Here is an 18875-nt window from a genome sequence, read left to right on the forward strand (position 1 = left end):
CATGGATCTCCTGTTAGTGATCAGGCATGTAAGGAGAAAAAACACATTTTTTTTTTTTTTAGAATAGGATTCCTTTGTAAACAAGGCTTACGAGCTACATTCTGTTATGTGAGATCTAACTGATGGAAAAAACTGTCCTTCCTGCTTGATTCTGGAGATTGCAGCAGAAAGGGTTTTGAGGCACAAATCTCAGTGTAAGCTCCTGAAATCTGCAAATCCACAAAACCACTGTAGTCTCTAACAAATAAGTTGCTTTTGTTTTCTATCCAAAAGTTTTAAGCTCCACTGAGAGAAAATGTTAGACATAACAGTCTTCTTTTTCGGCACCAATGTGCAACATGTTGGACAGTAATGCAAAGTACCTCTTGTTGACTGATAACAGGGTGTTTAATGGGAATGACTTCTGGAGGGGGAGAGGGAGGCACAAGACTAAGACAGGGAGCATTAGGCCTCACAGGATTCCCATGGGGACAGGATTTTGGGGCTGGGATGGGATTTGTGGGCCATTGTGGTGGTAGAAGGAGCATTATTAGTGGTTCGTTTTGTTGCAGGACTTGACTTGGATTCAGGTATGAAGATAAGACATGAAGAAAAGGATGAGGGCATGGGAGATGGGATAGAGCCAACAAATGGTGGGACTAATGAAGGTCTTGAATTAGTCTATTTGGACAAGATTGGAGATGAACTAAATATAACAAGACCAGAGGTTGTGGGTTTGTAACTGACCTCCATTGGCTTAAGGGTGGTTGTATCCTTTTTCTGCTCCACCTTTGTCTCATTTGGCTCAGCATTTTCCACTTTCTTCTCATTTTTCATCTGCAGCTCTATTTTCTCTGGTCTCTCTTTGTATATTTGTGGACAGGGCTCCCTTGTTCTGCCTCTGACCACAGGGTTTGTCAAGCCTCGTGAAATGTCATCTTTGTCTTCTGTTTTGATGACATCATGTTTAAAAGAGAACCCTAATGTCAATGCTATCTTAGACACTGAAGCTGGTGCTGGCACAGTTTTAATTGATTGAGCAGCTGACTCGACAGTTTCTGGAGATTTATCTGATAGACATGTTGCCCAGTGGTCTCATCCTCTTCTGTGGGTAGGACCTGCATGACAACATGATGAACTACATTTACTACTTTCTTACATGTCAGACTCTTCAGTTCTTCAGTAGTATCTGTCTGGGTGGTACTGGTGCCTGGATGCTTGATATTACCAACGGTTGTATCACTGACTATACTTATACTATACTACTTATTTTTCCTTTTTTTTTTTTCGCTCACTGTTCACAACTGGCTCTGGGCTGAGAGGAGCTCGAGGTGGTTCAGAACTCCTAAATTGCTCTTTCATCTTTAGTGGCTCAGAGATTTTGAAGCATTCTGGCATTTTAACAGTCCAGACTTTAGGTAGGGAGGGACTTCTGAGCTGGGCCACTGACTTCATAAGTGAAAGTGATGGAGGACTCTTTTCCTGAAACAACCCACTCCCAGGATCTAGAGCTGGCACTGACTGGGCTCCGCTGGGCAGGCCATCACTGTCTGACTACTCAGAGAGAGAAAAAGAGGAGGTATAATGATGTGAAAAATAAATGAAAATCCAATCATCGTAAAATGTTGGCAATAAAATATATTTCACTGAGCTAATGTAACATGACTGTGAAAAATAGGACTTTAAACCCAACAGACTATTAAACATTAATGCAATATTAGATACTATACTTGATAATAAAACATTCAGTTTTAGCCATAAAATCAGACAACACCAGCTTAAAAATTCCCTGCTTGTTCAAGTTTTTACATCACAGATCTACTGGACCAGATTTGTACATTCATAGATACGTAAATCACAGAATTATCAAGAAACTTTTAATACAAAACTGTAAAAACATCACTAAACTCAGAAGCACAAGTCATTTTAACACACTTCTATAGCCAATACTAGTACTATACACCTCCATGACTGGGGTCATATGATGCATGCTGGACAAGGCAGACCAACTCTAAAGCAACTCTAAGACTCGTACAACCAAACATTTCTATACCCAAGACAAAACTCTAATGAAGGACAATATTTACTTACACTTTTGCCGCATGGCTTGTTCTCTTCTTTGATCTAAATGGGTCAATATAAATAAATAAACTGGATCAAACCACTACATAAAGCATACTGTGCAAATCTCAAAACATGCAATGTTTGCATTAAAATCATCCATTAAAATTATTTTTTGCTCTGTAACATTTGTTTTAGACTAGTCTTTTGTACTATTTCATGAGCTAAAAGCGATGTACCCAGCGCATTGGCAGTCCACTGGGTAAGCTGCCAGCAAATGGCGAAGGTGCACAAAAGCAAGTCTAATGGCCAACTACCATAATATATGCTTATTACAAGGCATCAAATTTTTCGTGTGATGCAAGCAAAGCCCTGACATATTAAACACGTGTTAAACCATGCAGTTTAGTACTCAATTAAATGTCAAAATGAGACTTCCCTTTTGCTCCCAGAAGAAAAAGTGAGATGAGAATGCCATGGTCATCTGTTGTCATTGGCTGTGATAGATGAGAGCAGGAGGAGAATGTGGAGGGAAGCTAGAAGAGTAAGAATGGTAAAATAAACAGATAGATGAATAGAAATAAAGGATAGAAATCATAGAATCTTTACTGTAGGCAGAGCCACACAGTGATAGCTAATCAATGACTAAGATCTAGGAAAGGAAGAGAATGAAGAGGAGATTAGGAAAAAAAAAAACCCTTAAAATACAAACTTCATAAAGATATAAGCCATTTACAAGTGGTGTTTCATTAATTTAGAGTTTTACTTAAAGTGCTGTGAAAAATAATTTGCCCCCTTCCTGATTTTAATTTTTTTGGCATATTTGTCACAGTTACATGATTCAAATAATCAAATAAATTTTAATATTACACAAAGATAACACAAGTGAATACAAAATGCAGTTTTTAAATGATTTCATTTATTAAGGTAAATAGATAAAGCTCTCCAAACCTGCCAGCTGATCTTATTAAGTCAAGTTTATTTATGTAGTTCTTTTAAAGAACAGACATACAGACAAACATTAGACTTCATGAGTTTCTTTACAGATACATGAGGACAAAATTGTTGGTACCTGTCCATTAAAGAAAAAAAATGGTCACTGAAATAACTTGAAACTGAAAAAAGTAATAATAAATAAAAATGTACTAAAAATTAACTAATGAATGTTTGACACTGCTTTTGAACTGTGGTTGCGAGAGAGAAAAAAAGTATAGCTTTGGCCTCCAGTACTACTGTGAGATACCTTTGACTTATTTTTGACTAGAATTTGTCCTTTCACTGAAACAAAAATTATAGAACTGCCTTATTTGTCCTACACAATATTGCCAAGATTAGTTTCAGTTGTGTATTTCCCATAATGGAATACCTCTCACAGTATGACAGCATGATTTGTCTATTAGAAACAGTGTTTCACTCCATGTACACTGTTGGAGTATGGGGATCATGTTTTGATCTTATTACAACCATTAATCAGGGCCACGACTGCCCCCACGACTGTTGACTATGTGTGGATGTTGCCTTATTCCTTGTGGACGTGGAACAATAATGCATGTAATCAACAATTCAATTTCACACCAGCTGACTCTACAGAGCATGGCCTTACTCAAAGACAACGCCTACCCTGGACCTCTTCACATCTCTGATAGGGAAGCTCCCCTTCATGAAGATGACAACCTCGGTGCCTAGCTCTGATCATTATTTCTGGAAAGATAAAGACGAAATGTTTTGAAAATCTTTGTGAATGAACATTTTTGAGTTTTGCTCTGCCTTGAGGAATCCTGACCATTTGTTTAGCTTTAGTTATCATAGAATGATAAACGGAGGGATGTGTGAGGGAAGTTTTTAATAGAATACCTTGCTCTAGACAGACATTATGTCTGCTACCTTCCTGTGTGACCCATGTGACTTTTGACACTGCTTTGTATTTCAGTAGGGAAATGCAGGAAGCAGAAGTAAGGACAGGTAGTCACAGACTTGCTAATTACATTACTGACCACTGTGTATGTCATTCAAGCATGAATTACATGTGACTGTTCTGTAAATTGAAACTGCTGAGAATGTATAAAAGACTGATGTTACCTATATTCTGTGTCAATTGATATTGGCCTGTTCTGCAGAACGAATGCTTTGCCTATTAAACTTGTCATCCTATAACCTAAGTTCTGCTTCTTATTTACTTTTTGCCACTGCACTCTTTACAATTGGTCTTTTGAAATCTAATCAGCTAATGTTGTTTGTGAATGGCACACTGATATTGTTTTAGTCGAGGCAAACCAAACCTCCACTCTCGTTTCATTGATTGGACTCCAAGTTTGCTAACGCCTGAGTCCAGTTGATGTTTTGTGACATAAGAAGCCTAGTGTTGCCATTACTTTTTCCACCATTATTTGTATGTTTCATGGGTGTCTTGAATCGAGACATGAAAGACCATGACTTTGTGTTTTATCAGCTTGGAAATATTATGTTTGTTAATATTTGTGACTTTGGTGAAGATCAGATCACATTTCCTGACCAATTTATGCAGAAAATCAAAGAATTGCAAACAGTGCTATTACTTTTTCTTGCAAATGTACTACCTTTACTTCCCTAACAGATTCAAATGAAGACAGGATGACTAATATCACTCTACCGGTAAAACCTCCAACAAGAGGAAACGCACTTTTTCTGTGTTGTGATACTTCAGCTGTAAGGAGAGTTCTTATCTGCACAATAAGGGGAAAAGAGCAATGTACCATGTTTCTTACACACCGCTACTGCCATCTTTATTGGAACTTTACACTTCCCTATTTTAGGTTCACTGCATACACCACCACATAGGCAAGATAAGTTCTGTAACTTTTTTAAGGTGTTGCTGATTTTTCATTACTAGTTCTTACTGGGATCACGATATACAGTACATTACGTTGCCATTAAGATGTATTCACATTTATAGTAAACACTGTTAATCCTGAGTCACTGTCAGGCTGAAAGAGGACACTGCTGGCACAGAGGCATTAAATTCACTCGCACTCACTGCTAAATTGAGTCCTTGAAGTCCTTACAACATAGTGATACATGCTGTTATTATATTGTTTTCATAATCAGTGGCAAAACAATAAGAGAGAATGCCTGTAAGAACCAGCAGAACCTAATTAGTCTTCCTCCATAAGAGAATTCCTTTGGGAACAAGTCAGGAAGTGGCCTATTTGTTCTAAAACAGATTCCACAAATACCAGAGTGAGACATAAAGAAGGGAGAGGCTTGCTTCTCTGTGTTTCTAGTCAGTCTGTTAACACGAGTGAAAATGGCTTCTTGATACTTTAACCAGTAGCCTCCACCCTCATTCCAGTCTTCTATATTCCTGTTGCAAATTTGTGATACTTTGTGAGAAGATGTCTACAGTTAAGTATAACATGCTTGCATAAACATTTCAGCACTGGATGGTAACTGTGACAAATTTAAAACAGGATGCTCTTCAGCAGCTGCTCTGAGCTCCAAAATGACTGAAGAGCAAGTGACAATAATATAATATTTCTGAAAATTAAACCAAGCATGACAACTTGCTGTACTTCCCTAAAAGCAAATCAGGTATGATTTCTAATGAGAATTTACATATGCACAGGTTTCTCGTAAATTCAAATAACACTGGAGAGGGATTGTGTGATGGGTTATATCAAACAAATGAAAAATGCAATCTTAAGAACCAATCCTTTTGGAACTATGTAGATCATGGCATTTTTTTCAGATCAATAATAAAAGGCATTGACTGCATACCCTTGTCATCTAGATACAGTGGGTACGGAAAGTATTCAGACCCCTTTAAATTTTTCACTCTTTGTGTCATTGCTGCCATTTACCAAAATCCAAAAAGTTCATTTTATTTCTCATTAATGTACACTCAGCACCCAATCTTGATAGAAAAAAACAGAAATGTAGAAATTTTTTGCAAATTTATTAAAAAAGAAAAACTGAAATATCACATGGTCATAAGTATTCAGACCCTTTGCAGTGACACTCATATTTAACTCACATGCTGTCCATTTCTTCTGATCCTCCTTGAGATGGTTCTGCTCCTTCATTGGAGTCCAGCTGTGTTTAATTAAACTGATTGGACTTGATTAGGAAAGGCACACACCTGTCTATATAAGACCTTACAGCTCACAGTGCATGTCAGAGCAATTGAGAATCATGAGGTCGAAGGAACCGCCCAAGGAGCTCAGAGACAGAATTGTGGCAAGGCACAGATCTGGCCAAGGTTACAAAAGAATTTCTGCAGCACTCAAGGTTCCTAAGAGCACAGTGGCCTCCATAATCCTCAAATGGAAAAAGTTTGGGACGACCAGAACTCTTCCTAGACCTGGCCGTCCAGCCAAACTAAGCAATCGTGGGAGAAGAGCCTTGGTGAGAGAGGTAAAGAAGAACCCAAAGATCACTGTGGCTGAGCTCCAGAGATGCAGTAGGGAGATGGGAGAAAGTTCCACAAAGTCAACTATCACTGCAGCCCTCCACCAGTCGGGGCTTTATGGCAGAGTGGCCCGACGGAAGCCTCTCCTCAGTGCAAGACACATGAAAGCCTGCATAGAGTTTGCCAAAAAACACATGAAGGACTCCCAGACCATGAGAAATAAGATTCTCTGGTCTGATGAGACCAAGATTGAACTTTTTGGTGTTAATTCTAAGCGGTATGTGTGGAGAAAACCAGGCACTGCTCATCACCTGCCCAATACAATCCCTACAGTGAAACATGGTGGTGGGAGCATCATGTTGTGGGGGTGTTTTTCAGCTGCAGGGACAGGACGACTGGTTGCAATTGAAGGAAAGATGAATGTGGCCAAGTACAGAGATATCCTGGAAGAAAACCTCTTCCATAGTGCTCAGGACCTCAGACTGGGCCGAAGGTTCACCTTTCAACAGGACAATGACCCTAAGCACACAGCTAAAATAACAAAGGAGTGGCTTCGGAACAACTCTGTGACCGTTCTTGACTGACCCAGCCAGAGCCCTGACCTAAACCTAATTGAGCATCTCTGGAGAGACCTGAAAATGGCTGTCCACCAACGTTCACCATCCAACCTGACAGAACTGGAGAGGATCTGCAAGGAAGAATGGCAGAGGATCCCCAAATCCAGGTGTGAAAAACTTGTTGCATCATTCCCAAGAAGACTCATGGCTGTACTAGCTCAAAAGGGTACTTCTACTCAATCCTGAGCACAGGGTCTGAATACTTATGACCATGTGATATTTCAGTTTTTCTTTTTTAATAAATTTGCAAAAATTTCTACATTTCTGTTTTTTTCTGTCAAGATGGGGTGCTGAGTGTACATTAATGAGAAATAAAATGAACTTTTTTGATTTTGGCAAATGGCTGCAATGACACAAAGAGTAAAAAATTTAAAGGGGTCTGAATACTTTCCGTACCCACTGTATAATCTGAGCCAAGAACCGTTCCTCATATCACAAGTCACTTTTCTTGTCTTTCATGAAGTAATGCATTATCAAGAGCATTAAATGCTGCTTTAAGATGTAGTAACAACAGAACTGGCAGTTTATGAAGGAAAATCTCATTTTTGATCTTTGAGAGCAGTTTCAGTGCTATGATGTGATGGAAAACTGAGTGAAACCTGTCAAGAAAGTAATTTGTCTGCAGATAGTTAATGATTTAATTAAAAACTATCCATCCAGTACCAGAGGGATGTTCAGTCCGGACAGTAGGACTATAACCTCACAGGTCCTGGTGACTCTGCTAGAGAAAGTAGGTAACCTCTGTCACCCACAGCAAAGCAGCAGAGACACGTTGCGTGACAGAAACCGGCGTTAAAGAGAAAATAGTTATGTGCCAAAATAGAAGAAAAGGGGGAACGAAACCAGAAAGCTAAACCCAAATGATAGATAGATAGAGGCACCCATTCAATAACATAACATAAATAACACATCAACAATTACTACTAAAAGGTCTAGAGGCTACAGGGACAAAGGATCTCCTCAACCTCTCAGTTCTGCAGCGCAGCGAGTTAGTTTTTTTTTTCTTTTTTCCTTTTGATCAATTTTTAAGAATGAGTGTATCTCAAAAAGTAAGTTATGTACACACTTCAAATAAATTTGGTGTGATTTGAAAGGAATTTGTGCACCTTTTTTACACTGACAAATTTGAACTGATTACAGCATTACATGGAGTTTATCCACTCTAGAACACATGAACATATTTTTTTCAAAGAAAAGTAACACCGCAGAGGAGAGGGAACTGGCGTTGGTGTCAGGGTGGGATGCTTTTCCAATATTCCTTTTTTTACTGAGCCTGATTCTATGTCTTTTTCAGTGCTTTTCTTACTTACAGTATATTTATCAGTGGGGATTTTGCTGTGCTTTTAATCTATTTGTCTATTGTATGATTTATTGTAATTTGTGATTTATGTGGGTTTTTATCATGTGCTTGCACCTGATCCAGGTAATCAGCAGTGGGTAGGGCGGGGATAGTTAACAAGCTGGACATTATATTCATTATAAACTTTATTTATCCCCAAAAGGCAACTCAGGCAGTCTTGTAGTAAATTAGTAAGTCAGTACTAAAGAGTAGTCAGTAGTCAGTTGTCACCTGCCATTGGCTAAGGTGTTGTAGAGGCTGATGGCAGTGGGGATAAAGGATCTCATGCATCATTCAGTCCTGCAGAGCATTAAGGTGAGTCTTCCACTGCAGCTGCTTCACTAGTCCATCAAGATGTTGTGAAGGAAATTGTCAGTGAATTGCACAATGGCCTCTACCTATTTTTGTGTGCATCTCTCCACCACAGTCTAGGGCTGGGCGATATGGCCAAAAAAACAAAAAAAAAACAAAACTCAATCAATCATGTGGATCAACTGATCTGCTGTGGTGACCCAAAAGGAAAAACAAAAAAAGTGTTAAGTCAACTTATTGTCCAGTGTACTCCTAGATACCTGTAGGCTGGAACCAGAGATGGCACCAGAGATGCTGACTGGATAACTACCATCTCCTTTGTTTTAGAGGTGTTCAGTAGGAGGCAGTTTCCGTGACTCCCTCCATTTTATCAGGCCTCTGTAATCCTCTTCTTGTCCATTACTGATACATGCCACAATCACAGTATCATCATAATACTTCTGACTGTGGCAACACTCAGAATTGAATGCGAAGTCTGCTGTATGCAGTGTGAACAGGAATGGAGCCAGAACAGTGCTCTGTGGAGCCCAAGTGCTGCTCAAAACTCTACCAGAGATACAAGACTCTGCTATCATCTGCTCAGGCGCAAAAATCTGGAATCTAGAAAAAGTGCAATGACTGATCATAAAAACTATCACATCAGTAAAGCTAAATAACTGGCTACTGTCTAATCATGACTTTTATCTGCTTGTCCTCATGCAGTGATGAATGCACTCTGTTCAGTGCTTTGAAATGAACTGTATAAATGTGGACATGAAATAGCCTGTCTCAACAGGAGTGAGGAAACAGAAACTCAAAGAGTTTCTTAAAGAAAACCTCCCAGCAAGCAGGTTAGTTTCAGAGTAAGTTACCACGGTAACTGATTTAAGAGTTTAAATGGTCTCTGTTTCTGGAACAGGAAACTGAGTTTCTCTCATCTCAGGTTTAAATTACTCTGAGTTTTCACTAAACCCATTTTCTGGAATACCCCTCTGGTATTCTGTTACATAAACATAATGTTTGCCAAACTTTTTGCTGAGAAAATATACAGCAGGACTACAAAAACATTGCTGTGATAGTGACAGCAACTGTGCACCCGTTTTTGTAGACAGTGCAAATACGGACAATCCCAAACAATTTAAAGCTACAATATGACCAATATAACCTGTGCCACCATAATCAGAAAGTGAGACTGAGAAGAAAGGAAATCTAATTTTTCTAAAAACTCGTTCCCTTGGTTCCTCTTTTGTCAAGTGGTCTTTTAATACCTTCTTTCATCTTTAGCAGGAGGGACAAAGATGCAAGGAAAAGACAAAGAAAAATGTGAATGCAATTAAAGGGAACTGGAAAATTTTGAAGTAATGACAAGGATATGACAAATGACAAGGTCATATTGCAGCTTTAATGAACTTATCTCATAAAAAACAGTTCTGATACATTGTCTGTAAAGTCATAAAAGTCATAAAATTATGCAATTTTGCTTAATGAAGTCCTTTAAACCAATAAAACTAAAAAAAGCCGCATCCTGCCAGCATTGTCTCCCACATCATGATCTGGCACTTAGATATAATATCTTAGAAAGAGCTTGTTAATAAAGCAGAACCCAGATACTTCCTCTCTAAGAACAGGGTACATTGCAGTGCTTCTGCTGCAGTAAATATGATAAAAAGGTTTTTGACACTAGGTACTTGAAAAAAAATACAAAATAATTTTTGAAATTTTAGACTCAAAGACACACACACACACACACACACACACACACAAGACATTAAAACCGGCCACCACTGAACCAAGACTGTAAAAGTAACCTTTTGACATTTGTATATAGGAAGTAGACAAGCTGCTTACATGTCTGGCCTCTCTGCGCAGCCCCTCAGTGTTCCTCAACCAGCAGCGGCTTAGCTCACTTAGCTCCAGGATTGGCTGCACCTTCAGCCTCACCGTGTCTCCCGATTGACGGATCATCTCTACAATCTCATCTCGGCTCTTGTTCTCAACATTCTCTCCATTTATCTCCACCAGCCTGTCGCCTGGCACTAACCCCAGTGCCAGGTCCTTTGTGCCAGCACCAGGCTCAGCAAAATGGACCACACGTCTGTACACTCCTCCATCAGGGCTGCGGTCCAGCATAGTGGTGCGACGCAAAGAAAATCCAAAGTCACCAGTGTTGCGGCGTTGGAGCTCAAGCTCACGGGTTTCTGGTGCATTTGGTGCAATTACATCTGGCAACTGCAGTTGTGCAGCAAAAGTCTTATCAACAACTTTGGGAATACAGACTTCATGGGTGGCTGCTGTTTCAGGCTGCTGCTTGAGGCTGTGCTTGCAAAACATGCTGAAAACTTTGCTCTCCACTTGAGGCGATGGGACAGCAGAGTTCTGCCCTGAGGCCGTAGAGCCCTCTGAAGGGCTCTCCTCCTTGCTCCTCTGGGAGAAGGAGAACCGTTTCATCATCTGACCCACCTGAGAAGAGTTCTGCTTTGCAAGTGAACCAAAATGAGCCACGCGATCACGTACTGAACTGCGGTGTCCATCCTGTCCTACTGCTCCCTCACCCTTGAGGTCATCCATGGAGCTGGCAGTACTCAACTGGTCATCCAGAACCATGCTGCTTCGGTTGCTCAAACCATCCAATTCAAGGTCATTGAGGGTAAGATCATTGTTGCTGACCACTTTGATGGGAATGGGGCTAGAAATTTCCAGTTTGTTTTTAGACTCACGCTTAGCCTCTCTCTTCAGGTTGAAGAAGCCGCGTCGCATGCTCATCTCTTCCAGACTGCGCAGTTCTGCTGCAGACATCCTGTCCTTTTTATCTTTCTTCTCTTTCCTACTCCCTTCCCTCTCCTTATCCTTTTTCATCAGATTAAACATGGTGACCAACTAAATGAGGTGTTTCAGTCTAATGTGGCTCTATTTTTCCTACAGAATTAGAAGTTCACTAGTCAGTTTTGCTTTTATCTGGGGAAAGAAAGGAGAGCAAATTGTGAAAAAACTCACACTGCTGGGCAACATTGACTAAATTTAAAAATAATAAAGTCCATCAGAAAATATTCAATTAAAATAACTTGATATTGATGAAATAATATTTGAGGAATCATTTTAAGTGCTTTTAAAAGATAATTACACAGAAACCTTGAGAAATAATGCTAACAAATAATTATTCTTTTATGCTTTTCACTTTAATCCCTTCACTGTAGAACTGCTTTACATACATACATATATATATATATATATATATATATATATGAAAAGCATACATGAACCAAAGCCCAAATATCTACTCTCATATCACTAATAATGAAACAACTTAACATTTAAGCAGCTCAATTCCAGTGATTTACCATAAATAATGCAAAGCAAAGTGGTAAATTACCAGACAGAAAAAACTATAGAAAATTAGTTCCTACAGGTGTCCTAACTTTTGTTGAGCACTTATAACAAACTGTCTCTATAAAGGCAGTGCTGGAAAAGTCATTGGATCATCTGAAACAACACTTGGACAACAGTACAGCAGGAAGCAGTACTGTATTTTCCTACTACAATGGTGAGAAATTATATATGCATCACTTATACATTATATGTTATATCAGTCCTATCAGTCCTGAAAAGAAAGAAAAAAAGTGTCAAGCATATTAAAAAGCTTATGTTCCACTGGCATCTGGTTATCATATATTTTATACCCTGTATTTTGCAAGATAATATAAGAGCATCAAAAGCTCAAGGCTTAGATAAAGTAAGAAAAACATGCTTCAATATGCATCTAAAACATTGCCTCGCCGTTGTTGCAACATTCACCATGTGTAGATCGCCTGTAGACCTACACCACAGAGGACCATGAATATTCTAACATTACAAGGGCCCATTTGAGGTGCTTGGCAGGAAGAAAACACATTCCCGGCTTCAGTGTTAACTTGGTCTCTCCAAACCCTCAAACACCGACTATCCATTCTGTCGTGTAAGACTATCCCACAAGCAGATAGGTAGATACACATCATTCAGCTTGGTTTTTATTAGCTGCTTGATTGACATACAGAAAGAGGGCTGCACAGACTGAAATCACCATCTCTTCTTGTCATTTACGATGATCAGGTCCATAGTGACTGGGCAGCTTTTGTACCAACACTGGTGTCACATTTTGGAGGGAGCGTCACAGGACTAGGAGCACTAAACTAACCCCAGTAAGCGTCCCAACAGTGCCTAGTTTTTCAGTCCCTCTTCCCTTCATCTACTGCCGAGGTTACAGCGATGCCAACACCTAGCGCACTAACTAAGATAAAGTGGTCCTAGCCTATACTCATTGTAAAGTAAGAGGACAAAAAGCATGACGCCTAGCTAAAATAGGTGGCGCTTTCAGCTACATTAGCTAGCTGAGCCTCTATTTGCTAAGTGGGGGTAGCGTTACCTAACACCGATAACAAATATCTGTGTATTTATTCCATCGCAAACAACAAAAACTCCAAGAATACAAGCCACAAATCATGAGCATGTTAGCCTTCCAGTGAGCAAACCACTGTACCTAGCAAACTAGCTTAATTGGCTAAGTCTCAACCTTAGGTTATTGCCCTCTTTTGTGGTAAAGTAAATCCTGAAAAATACTGGCACCCTGGTAAAATTATCCAGTAAGCCCGGAGACTGACTGCCTAAATATTGCTCTTCCAAGGAAAACGTGTCCGCTCTCTGTAAATACATGATTGTTTCGGGAAAAATACTCACTGTTTTCCTGTACAACAGATGGTGCAGCACTGGTGGCTTGTTAATGGGTGTAGCTCAGCCCGTAGGAACAGAAACCACAGACTGGCTTCTTAGCTAATGTTATAGCTGGCTGCTCCAGTCCAGCTCTTCAGCGTCAATTCAACTACTAGCGGCGGTCAACCAGCCCCCCCTGCTGGACATACGGCACAGCTGCAGCCTGACTTCTTTAATTTCTTCTTCTCCTGGTTCGTCTTCTTTCTTCTTCGTCGGGTTTTTTACGGCGGTTGGAATCCGTAGGATTGCACTACCACCATGTGGAAGTGGACCAGCGTCTGTAGTCCACTTCACCTTCCTGTTATTTTATATACAGCTAATTAGTCCAGTCGGTCACAACTAGACTAACAAATGACTTATCCCCTATCCCCCAGTTTCATGTTCTAATATATTTTACAGTTCACATTCCAGTAATCCTTGCTTTTGTAATTTGTGTGTTTAGTTCTAGTCTTTCTTGTCCCTACTTCCTACAGGACATGATATGCTGAATCGATTCCACTTCCTGGCATTGTTCACGCTGACCTGTAGGATGTTCCCCTGTCAAGAACAATGTGCTGTTCTTCAGAGGTGGACAGTAACGAAATACATTTACTTGAGTACTGTACTCTGGTACAGTTTTTGAGAATTTGTACTTTACTTCAGTACTAGAAACATTACTTTTACTCCACCAAACTTGAAAGATAAATATAATACTTTTTACTCTACTGCATTTCTGTAAACGCTCTCATTAATCGTTACTTTTGCGGAGAAATTGTCTTAAAACCGAAAGACAATTGACCATGTTCATTCAATTTCTTGTTTGCGTGGTTTGTCCCACTTAAACACCCTAAAGATATGCACTCTGGTTCAGTAGGTGGCAGTATGCACCTGTGAACGCTGGTTGCGACCCGCCAAGAAGAAGAAGAAGAAGAAGGTTTGTCCCACTGGTGTTGCTAAAGCAGATTGTGCTGTGGTTTAGTCCTGGTCTAGTCCTAGTCAGTCTTTGTTTTGTCCTGGTTTAATATTGCTAACACGAGTCCTGGGTTAGACCTAATTTTACCATGGTTTAATTTCAGTTTAATGTTTAGACATATCTCTAGTTTTTCTAATGTGAACAGTCTAATATTCAAAAAGGTTGTTTGATTTTACAGAAACTGTCTTTAAATCCTGGTGACTTCTGCTGAAAAGTGATAATACTGGTGCTTTTCTTTATTCACATATTAGATTTTGTATAGTGGTACACCCTGGTGGTATTTTGCTATTTAATCATTTACTAATTTCCATTGCTACTTTTAGACTTGACTTAGACCTAGTTCTCTCCCTAAGGTACGGTGGCCGACAAGGGCAAACGCGCTGCAAAAGAAAAACGCTGCAAGAGAGAAACGCTGCAAAAGAGAAACGCTGCGAGAGAGAAACGCTGCAAAAGAGAAACGCTGCGAGAGAGAAACGCTGCAAGAGAGAAACGCTGCAAGAAAGAAACGCTGCAAAAGAGAAAACACAACGGAAGTGTGTCAGGCCGATAAGGGGACCCCGAACTGAGGGGTGCTATGAACAAAGAACTTTTACAGAGGCGAGAGAGACACATGTAGTGATATAAGTCACTTCTCATTTTGGAGGCTGTGTAATGACGCAGGTTATAGTTTTGAATTGCAACAGAATGAGCGTCTTCTGATGATTGTTCTCATGTGCTAATATGTGCTAACAATGTTCTATTACATTTGTTTACTTGATCAAAAGTGTCATACAACGTTGGGAGACGTGGGGGGGGGGGGTTGCAGGGTGGGAGATCTGAAGGTGCGTTTTCCATTTATTACTTAACACTTGGCCGTCATCTTTTACAACACTGTACTTTTCTAATACTGTAACACATGACGGCTGTGTTTAAAAAATAATAAATGTAAAACGTACTGCAATGCCTCTCTAAATTCACAGCCAGCAGACGTTCTTTTGTCACTTTGCTTTCCATCCATCCATCCATTTTCTATACCCGCTTTTCCTGGCTCAGTGTCACGGGGATCTGCTGGAGCCTATCCCAGCTCTCTCTCGGGTGGAAGGCAGGGGTACACCCTGGACAGGTCAGCCACCCCCCCCCCCCGCCCCCCACACACATCTCCCAACGTTGTATAACACTTTTGATCAAGTAAACAAATGTAGTAGAACATTGTTAGCACATATTACCACATGAGAACAATCATCAGAGAGCGCTCATTCTGTTGCAATTCAAAACTATAACCTGCGTCATTACGCAGCCTCCAAAATGAGAAGTGACTTATGTCACTACATGTGTTTCTCTCGCCTCTGTAAAAGTTCTTTGTTCATAGCATCCCTCAGTTCGGGGTCCCCCTATCGGCCTGGTGCACTTCCGTTGTGTTTTCTCTTTTGCAGCGCGTTTCTCTTTTGCAGCGTGTTTCTCTTTTGCAGCGTTTCTTCCTTGCAGCATTTCTCTTTTGCAGCGTTTCTCTTTTGCAGCGCGTTTCTCTTTTGCAGCGTTTCTTCCTTGCAGCATTTCTCTTTTGCAGCGTTTCTCTTTTGCAGCATTTCTCTCTTGCAGCGCGTTTGCCCTTGTCGGCCACCGTACTACGGGGACAGGGGAGAGATCCTGCCTCAAGTGGAGAAGTTTTAAGTAACCAAGCCAAATCATGCAGAGCAAATACCTCACTATGCACCAATAACTGAAGATCACCAGTCATTTACTTGTCATTTGATGTGATTACATTCAATAGTATTTTTTTTTATTACATCACAATAAAGTAATACCTAATAAGTGGAATTGCGTAAAGTACATTTACACCAGCATTGCACAGGTGTATCAGTTTTATGTGACTCTGTCTCTATTCCATCAATTAGAATGAGGGCTCGCTTGCCCAGTTAGGGAGTTAACCAAAAGGCAGGCAATGAGGGCCCAATGGACAGTGAGGTGGACTTGTAACCCAAAAGTGGTGGGCGGAGTGAATAGCCAGCGCTCTCTCGACCCTCAGTACCACAACTGAGGTGAGACCTTTGAGCAAGGCACCGAACCCCCAACTGCTCCGCGGGTGCCACAGCACTGGCTGCCCACTGCTCCTGCTTTGGATGCAGAGCACAAATTCCAAATACGTGTCACTATACTAGGCCACAAGTCACTTCACACTATAGTGAGTGTGAGTGAAAGAGGAATTACTGTCCTGGATATCTTGTGCTCCTTCACTCTTCGAATTAGTCTCTCCTGCTGTGTTCCTCTGGGCACATTGTCCTCCACAAGGAAACCCTTGTCTACCATGATGTTCGTTTACGGAGGGAATCTATGCCAGACTGCTTCAGGAGCACTTTGTCACTGATAGAACCGGAATAAAGAGGTGACACAAAGGTCATTGCCCCATGAGGTGCTATACCAATCAACCCTTTAAAGGTGCACTTCACTGGAAAACACTTTACTCTGAAGGAGAAGGCAGTTTTGCATGCGCAGTTCAGTGCAGTCCAATACCGCTTGTGTGTCCAAGTAGTATTAAAAAACATTGGGTAGGTGAGCCTTTACTGTTTCCTCAGACACCCAAATCCCCACAGATCCAAGTACATAGTAAAGAAAGTTAGCCCATATGTTGATGATGTGGCTCACTGTTGATGTGGATTTTGAATCTGTGTGCCAGATCTTTTTGCATCATACAGAGGTCAAAAACAGAAAAAATTCATCAACAGGGACTGTAAAAAGAAGAGCATACAGTACATTTTAGATATTATTATTTATTGTTACATTCTTTATTCTTAAAACACCAAGATAATAAAGATATAAATCATGAAAGATAGTGTGTGTGGTTGTCTGTCTTTGTGTGTCTATATGTGGCTCTGCGACAGACTGGTGACCTGTCCAGGGTGTACCCCCTGCCTTCCACCCGAGAGAGAGCTGGGATAGGCTCCAGCAGATCCCCGTGACCCTGAGCCAGGAAAAGCGGGTATAGAAGATGGATGGATGGATGGATCATGAAAGATTTTAAAGATCTAACTTTAATGGTTGTCAAATTTAATGCAAGGCATTTTAAGGAAGTATGATTTTTATACAATGTATCAATCTCAGATTTTCATATTCCACTTCATAAGGATCACAGAGAAATAAAGTGTACTTAGCCACCACCTGCGTCCTTGTCACTGAGAAACTGAGAACGGAGTTGAATCTGGCACCATACTCTTAAATAACTGCACACACACATGCCACTCTTGACCTCTTGGTAAATAGAAAATCATTTAGTTGTTTCAGTCATTTATGTCAAATGTAATTAAACTTTAATTATTGATGCTTACATTTAATAAGAGATTTAATTTAGCTATAATTTCTTTTTGTATTCTAGCAGAGCTATGCCGCTGGAATGGCAGAGGCCGTGGCAGTCAAGGGACAGAGGGAAGAGGACAGCTATCCTGCCAGTAATTGGACTAAGCAAGGAGCAGCATGTCAGAACTCAAGTCCTTGTCATCAATAATGTAGTCCAATAGATATCAGAAGCCCCAATTGACTTATGCTTGGATAGTGATGTGGAGTGGTACATATTACATTGCTACTGCCAGCTTTTAATAAATGCTGTATTTAAATTTAGATTTGAAAACCTGGTCATGTTAAAATTTTACTTTGCTCAGTCCACAAGGAGTATCAGCTTGATTATACTAATAAATGCAGGGAATATATTAATCAAACAATGTCTGTAAGTTGCATTTACCAAGCAGAAAGTTATTGTGTTTTTATGTTGTTTTCAATATCTAGGATCCAGTGAGACTGCACTTGTTAGCAAGTTCACATAGTGTGAGAGAAAAAAGAAACACCATGAATTATCAGTGTTGGCATTCATGTTAAAACACAATCTATCTGATGCTGTTCTTGAGAACATATTAAAGATAATAAATGCAGTTAGTGAAAAACATGTTTCCAAATCCAAGCACTGTTTCTGCAATGTTGCAATGTTGGTAAATACAGAACTGCAGTGGAAATCCATCCATCCATCCATCCATCTTCTATACCCGCTTTTCCTGTTCAGGGTCACGGGGATCCACTGGAGCCTATCCCAGCTCTCTCTCGGGTGGAAGGCAGGGGTACACCCTAGACAGGTCACCAGTCTGTCGCAGGGCCACATATAGACACACAAAGACAGACAACCTCACACACTCACACTCACTCCTACGGGCAATTTTAGAGTCACCAATCAACCTGACATGCATGTTTTTGGACTGTGGGAGGAAACCGGAGTACCCAGAGTAAACCCACGCAAGCACAGGGAGAACATGCAAACTCCACACAGAAAGGCCGCGAACCCACGACCTTCTTGCTGTGAGGCAACAGTGCTAACCACTCAGCCACCATGCTGCCCTGCAGTGGAAATAATTCAACTAAATTCAATCAGGTTTATCAATATTTATAAACTGCTGTTAGCATTTTCTCTAAGAATCAATGTGTTTAGGAAATATATAGCATATTGTCTAACAAAAAAAGAGATTTATTACTGTAGTATGAATACACAAG

General features: G+C 40.3%; 1 protein-coding gene across 7 annotated transcripts in view; it reads right to left on the minus strand.

The window, feature by feature from the left end:
- The window catches only part of myo18ab (myosin XVIIIA b), a 90590-nt gene extending 77058 nt beyond the window's left edge, over window positions 1-13532 (minus strand). For 5 of the 7 annotated variants that reach the window (XM_026298843.1, XM_026298844.1, XM_026298841.2 and 2 more), the window contains exons 1-2: window positions 13382-13532; window positions 10520-11626 (exon numbers count right to left, since the gene is read on the minus strand). In XM_026298843.1, the coding sequence (XP_026154628.1) occupies window positions 10520-11539 (1020 nt within the window). In that variant the 5' untranslated portion in view covers window positions 11540-11626; window positions 13382-13532. Of the gene's footprint in view, window positions 1-726; window positions 1811-10519; window positions 11627-13381 lie in introns of those variants that run through there. The other 2 variants (XM_026298848.2, XM_026298845.2) reach the window with 1 other exon arrangement.
- Between the last annotated feature and the right edge of the window lie 5343 nt (window positions 13533-18875).

The sequence above is a fragment of the Mastacembelus armatus genome, chromosome 13 (assembly GCF_900324485.2).
Source record: "Mastacembelus armatus chromosome 13, fMasArm1.2, whole genome shotgun sequence".
Lineage (NCBI taxonomy): Eukaryota > Metazoa > Chordata > Actinopteri > Synbranchiformes > Mastacembelidae > Mastacembelus > Mastacembelus armatus.